At 37.7% G+C, this 17,107-nt stretch overlaps 2 protein-coding genes across 5 annotated transcripts in view; one reads left to right on the forward strand and one right to left on the reverse strand.

Moving 5' to 3' along the window:
* The window catches only part of BRPF3 (bromodomain and PHD finger containing 3), a 43,619-nt gene extending 33,157 nt beyond the window's left edge, over window positions 1–10,462 (forward strand). For all 4 annotated transcript variants that reach the window (XM_060773177.2, XM_060773176.2, XM_060773178.2 and 1 more), the window contains 4 exons: window positions 679–776; window positions 1,974–2,071; window positions 7,441–7,595; window positions 8,019–10,462. In XM_060773177.2, coding sequence (XP_060629160.2) covers window positions 679–776; window positions 1,974–2,071; window positions 7,441–7,595; window positions 8,019–8,202 — 535 coding nt within the window. In that variant the 3' untranslated portion in view covers window positions 8,203–10,462. The remainder of the gene's footprint in view (window positions 1–678; window positions 777–1,973; window positions 2,072–7,440; window positions 7,596–8,018) is intronic.
* A 2,315-nt stretch (window positions 10,463–12,777) lies between these two features.
* LOC132773387 (armadillo repeat-containing protein 12-like) overlaps window positions 12,778–17,107 on the reverse strand; it is a 72,015-nt gene continuing 67,685 nt past the window's right edge. Inside the window, exons 5-7 of the mRNA XM_067467103.1 lie at window positions 15,362–15,535; window positions 14,967–15,038; window positions 12,778–13,156 (exon numbers count right to left, since the gene is read on the reverse strand). Of these exons, the coding sequence (XP_067323204.1) occupies window positions 12,791–13,156; window positions 14,967–15,038; window positions 15,362–15,535 (612 nt within the window). The 3' untranslated portion in view covers window positions 12,778–12,790. The remainder of the gene's footprint in view (window positions 13,157–14,966; window positions 15,039–15,361; window positions 15,536–17,107) is intronic.

Here is a 17,107-nt window from a genome sequence, read left to right on the forward strand (position 1 = left end):
ATTCACTGAGTATGCTGAAAACTGCATATCTTGTGTCATACATTCTGGATTATATTTAGTATACTTGTAATTACGACTGGTACCTGCATTGTATTCTCATCCTGTGGCATAATTGCTCTATTCAGGCAACCCACTTTCTGATCTAAAGACAGATATATGTCTGGCTATAGAATCAGAGGTTTGACTATATAGCCAGTCCTGATCCTATTACCATTACCCTCCATCCCATTCTTAATCTAAACACAGTATTACAATTAATCTATGTAACCCAAGCACTGCCAGATTCATTTTACCATCAATCATTACAATCATTGTTCACGATTAAACACTATTTCTTTCGCAAAGTTAGCTCACTTCTAACCCCATTCCATCCTTCATATAGAGTCATCAACAATCCAACTTGTAAAAGCACCCGATCATTGTCTTAATATAAAAACCCATGTCTGGCAAACTGTGTTTATTTCTACAGCATGTATCTGTTTCCAGCTTCAATTGCTACTCTTGTATCAACATCTTGCAATGTTGTTCCCCAAAAGCAGCATGCTGAACAGAGGAATTGACAGTGACTACACTCAAACCTTTCCTTTGTGTCATAACTTCCCTTTATGACACATCTTGCATTTAGATAAAACATTGCTGTTTATCGCCCAACTTTCTCTTCATGTGCTTTTTCCACAGTGGTCTGACTCCACATAAACGCAGTCGAGGAAAGCCTGCCCTGACACTGGTTCCTTTTTTGGAAGGTGTAAATGGAGATTCAGAGTATAACAACTCAGGTGAGAAAAGATATGAGTGGCACCGGGGTTAACACTTACGGTAGTAGTTCACAGAAGGAGGCATGGCAAACTCCTTCTGAATATTCTACCATTAAAATCCTATGATTGGACAATCCAAAATGAAACAAGAGATAGTGCCAGAAGAGGACACTCTCAAATCAGATGATGCTCAATGAGATACTGAGGTACAGCAGAGGACAGCTATGAGTAGCCCTGTGGCTAATGATACAGCTGGACTCAAGCCAAAAGGATGTTCAACTCTTGACATGCTCAGAGGCAGAAGGAAAGTCTGAAGCTGCACATACATATTATGGGAAAGTGGAATGTGAGAAGCGATGAATCAGGAGAAGCCAGATATAGTTTTAAAACACCATATCTATTAAAGAACATAACCTTTTAGAGAAGAGCCAAAAAACCTTTTAAAGCAGAATCTCCTCTTGTAGTATACAACTAAATATAATTATGCTAGGCAATGTTTCCAGTTGTTAGACTGAATAACCAGCAATCTCCGATCTGTCAGGAAAATAGAGATTTGCCAGTGCATAAAACAGAAGAGCTTTAGAAGTGAGGTTTTTAAGCCCCCTCCCCCCCCAATACTCTCCAATAAAACCACTTGTTTCATATCATGCACTCAAGAGACAAAAATGAAGTTCTTCTCCCCTTGAGTGACTTTTGTGTTAGGAGGAGAATAATTTCTATAATAAGCAATGCAGAGAAGAACAAGAGACTTCCACAAGATCTGAGAAATCAAAGCAAAATTTAAACCATAAGTGGGGAGCATATTACATAACCAAGTAGAAATACAAAGAGTCAGTAGAAATAATACACAGAAGAGCCATATAAAAGTAATACAAAGACAACAGATTCATTTAAGAAAGAACCATTTGAAGATGAACCTACAATTTGAGAAAGGTAAATCGAAGCTGCACTTGGAGCACTTGGGAGAAGAAAATCACCAGGAATAGTTGGCTTATCAACAGAGTTCTTTCAAGTTACAGATTGTGGATTTCCTTGAATTTCTCCCCATTCTCTAAAGATACACTGGATATGGTGGCCATTCTGCTGATATAGCAGCGTTTCTTCAGGTTCATATTCAGTAACTTATATTTTTTCAGTCTGCTGTTTGTTTCAAGAATAGAAGTATAACTTCACATGACAGAATGTAATTCTGACTCAATGCTTTTTATGATTTCTCAGGTAGAAATTTATTAATGCCATTTGAAGAGCACACCGAATTAGAAGCTCTGGAGCTTGTGTGGGCAAAGTGTCGTGGCTACCCTTCATACCCAGCCTTGGTATGTATACCTACTTCACTAGCTATCTTCTTTCCACAGAGGACATTTTGACTGCCTGGTATCCAGTGCTAAGCTTGCACTGCAATTAATTGGGGAAATAGTACCTTCTTGCAGAAGTTAGGATGTTTTCATTAAGACTGTTAATATCTGTAGTGGCAATTCATATATGGATCCTTCAAAATGAACTGGATGGTCCTTGTGGTCCCTTCCAATTCTATAATTCTATGAAATATTTATTTATTTACTTGCTATATTTCTATAGTTAATTATCTTGATGTCCTGGCAATGATGCACTTATTTTAAAGTTTTAAATTTCTTGAACCTTAGATCTGATGTGTTTGTGCGGCACTGTATCCCTCTTCTCTCGAGCTGTGTCGCTCTTCTCTTGAGATGCCACATTATGCATAAAAGAAAAAAGCAAATACATTGCATAGTTAACTAAAAATCAATAACATATAAATACAAATAAAAAACATATTAAGCATATTAAAATAACATAAAATATATTGCGCAGTTGCACCAATCCCATAGTCATTGTTCGTCTGCTTCGTTTGTATCTGTATCATAATAAAATATTATGCTACAATAATATGAAATATTGCACATTTTAAATATACTTCTAGGACCAGATATGCTTTAGTTTTAGGATCAGTTTTAGTGTTTAAGAGCAAATTAATATGACCTTAATTTTCCTCCTCATTTAAAAAAACTGTAGACCTGGCCTGTAGGTTTCTCCAGGTTGTCATCAGAAATATAGTGGTGTTTGTTCTGACCCAAACTTGGATGGCTTAAATAATTAAAAGGTCTCTGGAGAGATCATTTGACTTGTGGTTCCTGTGATCCCAATTTATATAGCCTTTCATTGTACTGAGATAGCTAACTTACTGTGCAATCCTATATAACTACCCAGAAATAAGTCTTGGTGTGTTTTTAGATCATTAAGTGCACTGATTTCCGGTAGTAGCCTTATGAAATTACTGTATCATCCTGTAATTTTTGGTGTTTGATTCTTCACATTGCAGAAGAGAAATAACTGCCTTTTTATTCCTTTGCCTACAGTTTTAAACAACAAATCCCATTAAGAGAAAGTAAAACAAGGTTGCAAGAATTCCGTTTCTAATACCACTACATTAGTACTATAGGAAGTTCTGTATACTTCCATTTTAAACATTCAGTTAAGTGTACAAGTCCTCAGTTTTGTCAAGCTTTTTCTTCAAGCTTTTTCTGTCATAACTATTCCTTAGTGAGAAATGGCATAAATATATATCCTGAGATATAGAACTGTATGTGTGTTGCCATATGGCTTACACATTTATTCTTAAACATGCTTGAAGCTTAAACATGCTTGAAACTTAAACAAGCTGGACAGAAAAAAAGAGATTAAAGCAAATGCAAGACAGGTATGGAGGGGAGCTTCAAGCTGATTTTTTAAAAAATAGCAATATGTTGTTTATATAAATTGCCCAACATATTTCAGTAATGGTCTGTCATGGATCACTGTAAAGGCTTAGCATATAAACCCCATTACAGTAGGTCCTCAGTAATGGATTTTACTTTGGCTGGAGTGAGGTCTCAGTGCAGAGTTCCATAGAAGTCTTTTTTAGTCCCTGTGCTATTCAACATCTTTATAAATGACTTAAATGAATAGAAAGATGACATGCTTTTCAAGTTCACAGATTACACAATGGAAAAATATCTGCCACCTTAGAAGACAGAATTACGATTCAAAGTAATCTTGACAGACTGGAATACGTGGCCTAAATCAACCAGATTAAATGCAGCAAAGATAAATGCTAACTCTTCCATTTCTGAATGAAGAATATATGCCACATTCATAGGCTAGGGCAAGCTCAGTTTGACATTAAGTGCACATGAAAAGAGGCAAAGTATCTTAGCTGATGATAAGATGAACATGATTCATTGTGACATAGTTGATAAAAGACTACTGCAGACTTAGGCTGTATTAACAAAGATAAGATGTTCATCTAAAGATCTAGTGCTGGTCATATAAAGAAGAATATTTAATTCTGATTTGTATATTTGTATATTTTAAATTCTATACTAATTTTTTAAAATGTTAAGCTGCTTTGAGTCCTCTTCATTTATGGATAAACAAGGAAAAGTCCAGAGGATGGTGACACAAATAGTGAGAGCTGTAGAAACAAAGTTCTGTGAGGAAGACTACAAGATGATGAATATATTGAGTTTAGAGAAGAGATTAATGGGATGCTTGACAGCAGTCTTTGAATATGTAGCAGACTTGTTTGTTGCTCCACCAGTAAGGATTAGGACCATGGGTAGGAATTGCAAAAAAGTAGATATTTGCTAAACAGTTATCAAAATGATATGAGCTATCTGACAGTAGGACAGACTGCCTCAAGTAGTAGCAAGCTCTTCTTCATTGAAATATTTGACAGCCAACAGCAGAAACACATTAACTAAAACCTGCATTGAAGAACCCAAATTGGGAAGGGATGGGACTACATTATCTCTCTTGTGATTCTAAAATAGATATTTAAATAAATGCAAAATATTCAGAAAAAGAAAAACAATCCTCTGTTGAGAGGATGGACATGAATTGATGTTACTTGAAGAACTCCAGACTACTGACTCTAGAGGGCTGCAGAGACCACACAGTCCCATTTTTTATTTGCTTCAAGTTACTTTCTTGAGAAAAATGTTAACTTAAGGTCCTCGCCTCCTACAAAATATAGTCCTTTGGCTTCTTCTTCTTCTTAAATCATCATCATCATCATCATCTTTATCCTTATTTATATCCCGCCTTTTTCTTAATGGGGACTCAAGGTGGCTAACATCTGTCCACACTAAACAGTTTTGAAAGAGCAATACAAAAGTTAAAAACAATTAAATAATTACAGTGTTGTAAAAACAGAATTAAAATACAGTAAATTTATTTATTTATTTATTTATTTTGGAATCATTTTTTAATTGTGCAGAGCAAGAAGGCTGCTTGACAGCCAAATACTTTGGATTCGGGGTAACGTAATGAGTCTTTCAATATAAACCAATTCAGTCTTTAAGATATTTGCATAATGTCCTACTTTCAGTACCTTCATTTTTTTAGGTACAGTTGTCCCTTGGTTATCTGCTGGGGTTTGGTTTCAGGATCTCCTTTGGATAACAAAATCTGTGAGTGCTGAGGTCCCATTATATAAGATGTCAGATATATATGGATGATGATGATGATGATGATGATGGTGATGATGATGATGATGGTGATTTGGAATATTTTCAAGATGTTTATGCTTGTATCCCTGGATATTGTAGACAAACCGTATAGCCATGGTAAATTGTGTGGAATGGGGACTTTTCTTCACTTGGTACAGGCTCAAACCTAAATGCATTCAACCCTCCACTGTTGGTCTTTAGACAAAAAAAGTATCTGGTTTATTTCAGAAGGCATATTTAACCCATTGGTCTTTTATACTAAGGATTATCTAGTGCTGGTCATGTTTTTTCTTTGTCATTTGACATTAACAGACGATATTCTGTTAATGGAAGCTTCTTATGCTTTATGCATGATCAAGTGTGTTGGCACAAAATATTTAATGAAACAAACAAAACAGAATATGCTGATATCAATATTCAGCAACTAACATATGTCTGGACCATATGTTTATTTATATCTGTTTTAAAATGTGGGACTATTGACACTGATAAAACTACGGTAAAACAACTTAAGAAAAAATATGTCACCTCAGCACTAGTAACATTAATTCATCTTACTCCAGAAGAAATAGACATCTTCAGTATGTGGTGGTCATGGCCATCAAGTTGACTTCATGAATAGCCATGCTGAAGTCTTGCATTCTCTAGACAGTGGTTCTTTTATCAAATCAATCCATTTGTAATGTAATCTTCCTCTTTTCCTCCTATATTTCCACCTAACCAAACATTATAATATTTTCTAATTATTTCAAAATGTCTTACGAATCCAAGAGATCAAAGTATGAGAGCCATAGTTTATTGATTTTGGCTTCTAATGAGAATTCAAGATTGATTTGCTTTAAGATATATTTATTTCTCTTTTTGTTATTCCATGTTATTCCATGTTATTCCATGTTATCTGTAGACCTTTCCTCCAGTGCCTCATGTCAAATGAGTTGGGGTTTTTTTTCTGTCATGTTTCTTCGCTGTCCAGTTTTCGCTGTCCAGTTTTCACATAAAAATCAGAAATACTCTGGAATAGATGATCCTGGCTTTGGCATTTAGTGATATGCCTTTGCATTTTAGCTTGAAATCCAGTTCCTTCATAGCTGCCCTTCCAAGTATTAGGGTACATCTGACACTGTAGAATTAATGTAGTTTGACCCCACTTTTAATTACTATGGCTCAATGCTGTGGAATCAAGGGAGTTGTAATGTTTTCTGTCTCACCAAGCTATAGATCCCATGATGCCATAGCACTGAGCCATGTCAGTTAAAGTGATGTCAACATGCATTAATTCTACAGTGTAGATGTACCCATACTCTTTATCTGATTTCTTCAGTACAATCTCCATTTTGATTGATGGATTTAAACATTAAATATAAGTATTGTTAAATAATTTAAAATATGTTTGTTGTCCAATACTGTCCCCATCTATTTGGAAGTTAAATTCATTGTGTTTAATTGGAAAGACTTATAGATAAACAGATATACCTGACTTCTTCCAAAAGTGTTGATCCATAATGGATTATAACCAAAATATGATTATTGTTGCAAGCTGTCAACAGGCATAACTAATTCAAATTGACCAAACAGAGATCAGATTTCAAGGTAGCTTAGTGTACAACTCTGCATAGTTTGATAGTCATAAAAATATAAATATGTAGCAAGTGGTCACAGCATATTGAAAAATGCCATAACCAAAGTTAAAAAATGCATGCAGCTATCATTAAAGGCATTATGCATACTAAAAATATGCATACATGGGGAAATAAATACATGTAACCGCTAATACATGATAACTAAATAGAAATAACCCTGTTTAACCCTGTTATCTTATTTATCTTTATCCCTCTCCATACTACATCTAGCTTAAAAGCTCACACAGTTGTGAAATATGTTTATCTACCTGCATTTAAAATGAAAAACTCTCATTCTATAACAGGCATGGGCAAAGTTTGGCCCTCCAGATGTTTTGGACTTCAACTCCCACAATTCCTAGCAGCCTACCGGCTGTTAGGAATGGAAGGAGTTGAAGTCCAAAACACCTGGAGGGCCAAACTTTGCCCATGCCTGTTCTATTAACATATATTATATGTGTGTCCTGCCTTTTTTGAGTGTCCTCAGTAAAAAGGACTGGGCTAAATTTCTGTGATGAGTCTCTTTTTGTGCCTTGAATCTTTTTTTGGGCTTTGTTTTAGATCATTGACCCTGAGATGCCACGAGAGGGCCTCCTTCACAACGGAGTCCCAATCCCTGTCCCTCCGATGGACGTGTTGAAGTTAGGAGAGCAGAGACAAACAGAGGCAGGAGAAAAGCTTTTCCTTGTCCTTTTCTTTGACAACAAGAGGACATGGTGAGTAAAAATACACAAACAGAAGGGAACAAAAATTATTTTGACAACAGATTATGGGAGACTTACTCTGATGAATTTACAACTCAAAGTTTAATCGCCAGAAGGTATTGGGAGGAGTCAAATCACATGCCTGCCTGGCAGCTTTATAGTTCTTCTTTTCTTAGATGTTTATTGAAAAGACTTTTCTTGTGTCAGATTCAAGCATAATCATCACATAAATTAGATTTTTTTGTACAACAGGTAATGTTTTACCACATCTTGTTAATTCTTCTAGAGTTTCCCCCCTAATTAAAGTGAACGTTTGTCAAAACATTATAACTGGGCAAATATGTGTTGTTGGAGACAAAATGTAATGCTCAAAGGTATTAGCAATATATTTCTTTATATCTTCTTATTTTTAAAAAATGTGTTCTTTAATTGCAGGCAGTGGCTTCCACGGGAAAAAGTTACTCCACTTGGAGTAGATGACACAGTGGATAAGCTAAAGATGCTGGAAGGACGAAAAACCAGCATTCGTAAATCTGTCCAAGTCGCTTACGACCGGGCCATGATCCATATGAGTCGAGTTCGGGGGGACCATCCCTTTGTTACACCAAATTATCTGTAGGGACTGAATGGGTCTGCTCTGCCCTTCCTACTTACCCTGGAAATAATGCCTGTAATTGTAAAGGCATAGAGGGTTTCCGCTGAATCATAGGGGATTCTGCCCTGCTTGGAGGAAGGTGTGATTGCAATGCTTGTTCATGTCCCGTAAGAAAGATGCACTATTCCTAGCATAGAGAAAAGCTCTGGATATGAATATGATATGTGCCAAAAAGCCTGGCTGGGTTCTTTCTGAGTATGTTTCTCCTGAAAGCCAGCATTAGAAGGAAGTCTTGTTATGGTCGGACTAGTACTAGTAAGAGGGTGTCACAAGCAGCTGTAATGTTAATGCGATGGGAAGAATTTTAGGTCTGATCAGCTAAGCTCATTTGCTGATTGGACTAGAAGACCCACAAGTCTCTTTGTGTTTCCAGTGTTCCACTTGCCCTGAAGAATTCTTTGGAGCTTGCCACTAATATAAATAACATGGCCTCCTTTCAATGACACTTGTGTGCCAATTTTTAAGTAATATTTCTCACAATTTTTGTCTTATTTTTGAAAGCGCTGGTTTGTCCCACCGTATTTTTACATTTGCACCCTAGTCTAGAAATCTCACGCCTATGTATTTTTTTTTGTGTTAGGATTTAGCACCAAAAGAAGATGAAGGTCATGTTGAGTTTTACCCTTCACCTCATGCACACTTACATGTACAGAGTTTTTATATATGAAGAAGCAAACACTTGCACAATCTTCTGTCTAAATCTGTTTGTGAAGTAGCTTTTAGATTTCAACTGCAGATTTGGGCTGAGTTTTTTTTTAAATGAATGGTTTGATACCACCTCACCAGCCTGAAACATTGTTGTTAAGAGTCTAAGGATTGTTAGGAGATGAAGAGGGAGAAATCAATCTTTTGGGAGCATTTGTGCCCACCACCTCAAACAAGGGATGTTTGTACAGAGGATGAGCTGACTCTTTACATAAATCTGCATGATTATTGGATGTAGAAGCAACCACTAGCCTGCCTATGCAGAAAGAGGCAAGCCAAATGTGGAAAGATCTTCCCATATGCAATCTGCCCTTGTAGTTGGACTGAAGTCATCTAATTGTATGTGCAGAGCTTTCCCAAGCATGAAATGTGCTGTATATGTTTGCAAAGAGTGCCATATGTGTTTTGAAGAATGAGAGCATCTGTGTCGAGGTGTAATTCACCATTATTGCTCCATCACATTTTGGGTTGCATTGGAACACTGTCTTACTTTTTTTTTCCCCACCAGCATATACTGGAGTTTTGCCATTTGCATTTCCATACAAGTGTCATCATTTGCTTTCAGCTGTGTGAGCCTCCAAGACTAGAATCTGTTTAAAAATAAGACATAACTCCTTAATGAATCCAATTTTTTAAGCACGTGATGGAAAAACGGGGAGAGCTGAAATTTGCAAGTTGAAAGACATTTCATATTTGAATTTTGAATCATGTATCTTTTTTTCCTTTTTTTCCTTTTAAGCTTTAAAAACCAAAGGTGCAGAGCAAGATTGTAATGTGAAGAGATCGTTACTGTTTTTCTTTTCAATTCATTTTTAATTATTTTATTTTTTCATACTAAAGAGATTGTGGAACAAAATGTTTATATTGGGGAAAATCACTGCCATTTCTCTGTGGTATCCTTTTTTATTTTTTTAAAAAGGACCACATCTTATATATTGGGGTATATCGGGATATAAAACCACACTTTATACGAAATATCTGTAACATGAAGAGCATGAATGGGAATCTTTATAAAGAGTGTGGCTATGGAAGGAACTTGTGTACATACTTGTAAAATACTGTTCTAAATTATTTAGGCCAATTGTTACCATTCTTGGAAGCCCTCAGTTGTGTTGCTGGGTCTTTTGTATGCACACAGTGTAATTAATTTAAAGCAACATACACTTTTCCCAAGTTGTAGCTCAGCTGTGGACTCGTGACCTATGTATAACTGTTTTAAGAACGTCCATTTTACTTGTGTTCATTTTTTTTTAAAATTACATTTTAGAGATTTAAATTGGCTAAAATCCTGCTGTTGCTATGGGACCTAAACGTGACTTGTCAGTCTGCTGTAAAGCACAGATGGCTCTATTTATTGTAGAAAGTGAGTTTATTTGCTTTCTAGACTTGTTTATATCAGAAGGTATAAGAGGTAATAAAATTCTATGCTTGTAAAGAAAAAAATGCTAATTTTAGCTACTATAATCTGACTGTCTGAAACTATATTTTCTCTCTGAGAAATAAATGTTCTAATGTAAAATGTCTGGTTTTTTATTTGTCTTTATTTGGGGAGATTCTTTATTTCTTTGTTCAGTATCTAGATCCTGCTATGAGCATTTATCCATTTTCATAAGTCTCAAATTGTTGACTATTTTCCTGGAATCAGTATCTCTTGGTCTCTCTCTCTTTTAAATCTGACTTAGCAGAATTCAGAAGATTGATAGATATAAGTAGATGGGATTTTCCAGAATTAATGAGGAAAAATTAGAAGTTTGTACCACTGAAGACATAAGACTAAAAAGCTTAAATGGTGAAACTTTGATCGGGTTCCTGACAGGGAATCAAAGGATAGGATGAAAATTAGTATGGAATCCCAGATGCACTTCGACAAATGGGAAAACACTTGCATAACTTTACAAGTATATTTGTCGGAACCCAGACGCCTTAAAGGGCCAGACTCAGGAGTATGTCCAAAAGAATAGTTTATTAATACAAAGCAAAAGAGACTCAGAGATACTTACTTTACCTTTACTACCAGTTGCAGTGTTGCCAACAGAATCTACAACAATAATATTGCTGTAGCTCCATACCAACATATGTACACTGTCAGTAGAGCAGCCAATGTGGGATGGAGACATCAAGATGACAGGTAAGCATGGTATTTAGGCATGGTAGTCTACTGTGCAGATACCTCTTTGTGTATAGTGTGTTTGTAGTGTGCAAGCACCTCTTGAATTTGGAAGTTACATTAACGCTGAGATTTTCTGCATGTGAAATTTAAATCTTTTCACTGAGGTAGGTCTCTTTAAAGAAACATTGTGGTGCTATTGGATGTGATTGGATCAAGATATCTGCATTTACTTTGATGTTTATTTTTTAATGATGCCTCCCAGATTTCCCTGGCTAGTATAAGGATGCCACAGCAATTCTGAGAATTACAGCCAAAAATATCATTTCTGTGGAACATATGTAGAAGTGAAATTCCGTGAAGTAGGGATGAGGAGGAGGAGCCAGGTGCTGGGCCTTAGTCTGGGGCTTGTTTCTGGGCTGGGCCTTGGTGCAGCCCTCTTCAATGGCGGCTTCCTCCTCCTCGCCACCTCTGCTGCTCCCTTCCTCGGAGAGGGCCGTGCTGAAGCTTCCCCTCCTCGTCTTCCTCGGAGGCACTCTCCAAGGAAGGAGCGGGGAGCAGCGGAGACAGCAAGGAGGAGGAGGAGGCCGCCGCTGAAGAAGGCCACACCGAGGGTCCTCTGAAGAAGAGGAGGAGGAAGACGATGAGGAGGGGAGCCTCTGTGCGGCCCTCTCCAAGGAAGGAGTGGGGAGCAGCGGAGGTGGCAAGGAAGAGGCGGCTGCCAAGTGGGATTTATTTTTCCCCCAATTTTATTACTTTATAATTTTTTTTAAAAAAGCGAAACAGTGAGTCCACAATAAACAAACCGCGAAGTAGTGGGGGGACACTATATGATGGCTACCTTTTTTCTACAACTTTTGTGCTGGATGACTGCAGGATATTGTGTATGTTTCATTGTTACAGCAGCAGTGTAAGTTGGCAATGGGGGAGAATGTGGGTTGGGACCTTCTGGAAGCTGCTTGAGTGTTTGTAGTACATCAGATTTTCTTTTAGTCTCAGCTACAACAATTTAATCATGCACCACTACTATCACCCACTGCTGCAGTGAAACAGGCTGGGTTGCACAGGAGCGGAATGTTGTGAGAAAAGTATTGAATTCAGTTCAGTTTTTGCACTGAAATTGAATTCCTGGGCTCAGGATGTTCTCATGCACCTTTTAAAAATTCAGTGTGTATGTCTTTTGCATCTGGCTTTACTTGCTCAATATCATGGTCTAAATTAAAGGAAAAAGTGCCAGGTGAGTCTCAATCTGCCCACTGCTGATGTAAATATCCTACTGATGTTGATGTGGGGCAGGGGGAAATATAGAGTTATTCAGCCCATATCTTAGATGCAGAAAACCTGAATTAGATTAATCATCGTCAACCTTTCGTCCTTCAGATGTTTTGCATTTCAAACTACATAAGGTCTATTCAGTCTGGCAAATGGTCAGCAATCCTAGAGTTGAAGTTCAAAACATCTGGAAGTTAAGATGCTGAACCACTGATGCCCTGGTGATAAACCCTTTTTACTGATGAAGATTAGCAGTAACATCACACTCTACTTTTTCCTCAAGTAGCCATGTTAGTTGGTATCAGCATAAAAAGAAAGGAGTCCCAAGAAATTTCTAGCATAAGCTTTTGTGGACTTATCTACTTCATCAAACACAAGTGATTCTTCCTCAGTCTATTTGAGCCCCCCCCACCCCACCCCAATAATTCTAATGTAAATAAATTAGGTCTCTTAAAACTCTGTAAAGCATCAATGTGCAGCTTCAAAAACAGTGTGATCAAAGTTGCAGTCAGAGAGGGTACTGTAGGTGGAATCGGTTCCATGGATGCCAACAATCTCGCCGTCCTCATTTAGCTGGAGTTTCAAGATGACCCTGCAGGCCTGGATCTGTACCTCTTCCTCAGGATGAATGATGAGAGAGAGAAGACAATCGGCTAGACGGGAGTCATCTCCAAACAGGACCTCATGGAGGGACAACTCATTGTATTCCCAGTGCACTGACTGATAGTGAGGAGTCAAGCGACCCTCACAAAGTCGTTCTACAAATACCAGCAACTCAAAGAGGAGATTTCCAGGCCGGGATGTTTGGAATAGGTTGATGAATTCAGGGTGCACCTTAAACAAAAGGTAGTCAAGTTAGTTTTTAGTGTCCAAAAAGAGATGGTACAGGAGACTTGATGCCCTGCCCCCTTTGCTAACTTGAGAGTGGTTGGTTTATATTCAGAGGAAGGTACATGCCAGTGGCCCAATCTATACTGACTATTTAATGCAATTTCAAGTTGGTATTAAGCTCTTAAGCTGCAGCAGAGTTTAAAGAGCTAAACCAGAGGTTTAGCTCTTTAAACTCTGCTGCACCAACTTACAAATAACTGTTTTCTGGGCCTGGTTTCTTAAATAGTAGTTGCAGCACAGCTAGAGAGGCTCTTGGATAATAGAAGTCATGTAGATGCATTTTAATCTGTGTTCAGGTCTAGTTTAGGTATGGAATCAACCTTGCTTGCCATGATGGAAGACCTTATCAAAAGGAGGGTACAGAAGTGCAATGCTGTTGTTCCTCCTTGATCTCCCAATGGCCTTTGATTGACTATGGTTTTCATCTACACTAGCACCTTGAGGTTGGAGTAGGTGTCATGGATTTCCAATTTCTATCTAAAGGGCTAGGACTGTGTCATGACCCCTTGGGAACTGTGCTATGAGGTGGTCCAGGGAAAAATCTGTTCCCAATGTTCTTTAACATCTATATGCATCCACTAAAGGAGAATTCACTAGAAAGTTTGGGCTGGGTATTTATTTATTTATTTATTTATTTATTTGTTGTCTCAGGAGCGAACAAAGGGTACAGTTGTAATTTTTAAAAACCCACAAAGTTTAAAAACCCGGCATTATATTAGATGTCATTTGAGTAGTAGCTGGCCACTTAGAGTGCCTTTGGTGTTGCTATAAGAAGGCCCTCAGAAGGGCTGGGGTATTATTAGTATTTTTTTTCGTTAGTTTTATTTTGCCTTTCTCTCTGTATGGGATTTAAGGTGCAATGCAGATGGCACTCAACTCTCTGTTGCATCTGAAGTGGGTGAAACTATGCATGGAGGTGACAGTGGGATGGATCTGGATAAAGTTTTACTCTTTCTACAAATACAGATATATGGTTTGGGAAGTGCTGTTAGATGGCAGCTACCACCCATTGTATCACAGGGACAGTCTGGTCACAGTGATTTGCACTTTTGGCTACAGTTTGAACTACTGCGAAACACTTTGTGTGTGTCTTGGTATGGTGGTTGTAATTAGAGCAGATAGAGTCTGTATAGTGGGGGCCCCTGCTATATCAAAATTGGTGCTGAAGAATCTACACTGGTTGGTAACTAGATCTTGAGCCATGTTCAAAGTGTTGCTTTTTTATTTATAAGGTTCTATAACAGGCATGGGCAAACTTCAGTCCTCCATCTGTATTGGACGTTGACTCCCACAATTCCTAACAGCTGGGAGGCTGAAGTTTGCCCATGCCTATTCTATAAGGTTATCTAGGAACTTGCCTTTTCCTGATTAGACTACCCTTACATTATGCTGAGGAAAGAATGTTTATTGCACCATGACAAGGTGGCACTCCCTTGACTTTGCTATGGAGGAATGCATTCTAAGGTTGTTTCTGCTGATAATCAAAGACCCAGCTACTCACCCAGACTTTGTCTATTTATTTTCTAATTATTAATTCAACCAACCCTAGTGGATTTGACAGATTCTTTGATCTGATCTACCTGGCCACTGTTTTGTTGTATTCATTTTTATTGTGAACTACTTCAGAATTTATAAAATGAAAAATGGTGTATACATGTTGAAAAAACAAGTCTTCCCCATTCACATGGTTTATGCTTCTCCCCATTCCCTTTCCAAGTTTTTTTTAGTACAGAGAGGGGAAGAGTCTTATTACCTGGCAATTCATGATGTCAAATAGGAGGTTTTCCTTCTGGACTAAACTGCTAAGGAATTTTAGAACCTGCACCTGAAAAAAACAAACCATTTGAAATCAAATAAATGATACCGGTAGGGTATTAGATAGACCCAATGTGGTGGAGTGGTTTTAATGCTGAGATTCAGAGAGACCTGACATTGAATCCACATTCGGCCGTGCCAATCCATGGGATGACCTTGGGCAAGTCATATTTATTAAACTCCTCTTAATAAACCTTGCCAAGAAAATCTTATGATAGGGTTGCCATTAGTTGGAATTAACAACTTTACATTTGATGGCTTCCATAGAATGCCCTCTAGGACTGAGGATTTAGACCAAGGGAGTGGTAGCAGGAAGACCATGAACTGTAATACCTGAGACAAAGTGTTTCCCATCTGCAGTATCTCCATGAGGGCTGGCAGAAGTTTTCTCAGCAACACATTCAAGTGATCTGGCAATTGCAGCCCGTTGAGTAATCTTAGTCCAGCAATATGCACATCACTATCCCATATATCGGTAATGATTTCAAGAACCTTGGGGATATATTCCTGCATCGAACAAAATAGCATTTGTTACTATGAATGAAAGTCAGACTTTTACAATTCCCACTGCAGACAACGCACTGCTTGGAAACAGGATTCTTAACACAGATATTTGGTTTCTAAGAAACTGCCCAGCTCCGTGTTTCCATTAACCATATTTGTCTTGGTGCTGCTGCTGGTGTTAAAAAAGGTTTCTAAGATTGAATTATCACTTTAATCTTCTATCTATCTCTTGGAAATGATTAGGTGTGCAAGATGAATACTGACATCTACCTGAAAGATATATTTAATAATCATTCTTCCTTTAGTTATGAAATATTGAGAGAAGCTTAAGGTATTACTCCGCTTTTTAATCTGCCTTTCCAAAACTAGATGCCACTCACATAGGCTGAATAGCAACTCTAGAAGAAGAGCCTGGAGTCCTTAGGCCACTATGTGCTACAGCCACGCAGAGCAAGGAGTTCCCAGGGAAGTGACATTGGGACAGAATTGATTAGTGATGGCCCTCCAAATCAGGCATGGGCAAACTAGCCCTCCAGGTGTTTTGGATTTCAACTCCCACAATTCCTAACAGCCGGTAGTTTTTCCATGCCTTCTCCAGATGCCTCCTAAAGATGGCTCTTCAGCTATAGAATTAAAAACCATAGTGTGACCCTGTTTCTCTTGCCAGGGGCTTGAAGCTAAGACAGAGAGGACAGAATGTCATGTGTCTATCCCTCTAGGCAATATATCTTTCTTAGATGAGTAGATAACTTCCACTTGAAATCCAGTCCACAGGTCCAGGAGAAACCATTTGGTTTCATGTCTCACATCTACTACGTCATATGAACTAATCTGGAAGTTACATTTATTGTTGTTGTTGATGATGATGTTATTGTTGTTGTGTCTGTACATTTTTTTTCCAATTTATAGTGGTCCAAAGATGAACCTATAACAGAATTTCCTTGGCAAGATTTGCCTTTTGGGGCTGAGAGAGTGTGACATGCCCAAAGACAACCAAAATGTTTCCATGGCTGTGCAAGGATTCAATCTCTGGTCTCCGGTTTTGTAGCCCAATGGTCAAACCACTACACTATGCTGACTTTTGCCCTAACATTAGAATATTTTATTTCAAAATTCCCAAATTTGATAAAGTCAAAATTTGAGTTTCCCTTCTCATATAAAATGGCCAGGGCAGTGAATTTCAATTGCCTACATGACCACTTGTTCTCTAATAAATTTATTAAATTTCTGGAACCATTTCCATTTCTGGAACCATTTCTCTTTCATTAACATCTGCTATTCAACTTTATTTATTGTGAGGAAACACAAATATAACCAACATGAATTGTGCAACTTTCTATCATTTATTCCCTGTGTGTAGCTTTTCTTCTCATAACAAAACTAAGGTCTTTATACATGAAATAATATGTTTCTGTTTGGACACTCTTGTGTGCAAGGAAGGATTATAAGGCTGAATGCACACCCTTCATATCTTTTCTTTAGTCAAGATGTTTGTTGTGAGGATGCTACATTCTTCTGATTGACCAAGGAATTATGTTTTGTCCCTGGAAAAGTTTCAATAAACCCTATATAGAG

Source organism: Anolis sagrei, chromosome 4 (assembly GCF_037176765.1).
Source record: "Anolis sagrei isolate rAnoSag1 chromosome 4, rAnoSag1.mat, whole genome shotgun sequence".
In the NCBI taxonomy this organism is placed as follows: domain Eukaryota; kingdom Metazoa; phylum Chordata; class Lepidosauria; order Squamata; family Dactyloidae; genus Anolis; species Anolis sagrei.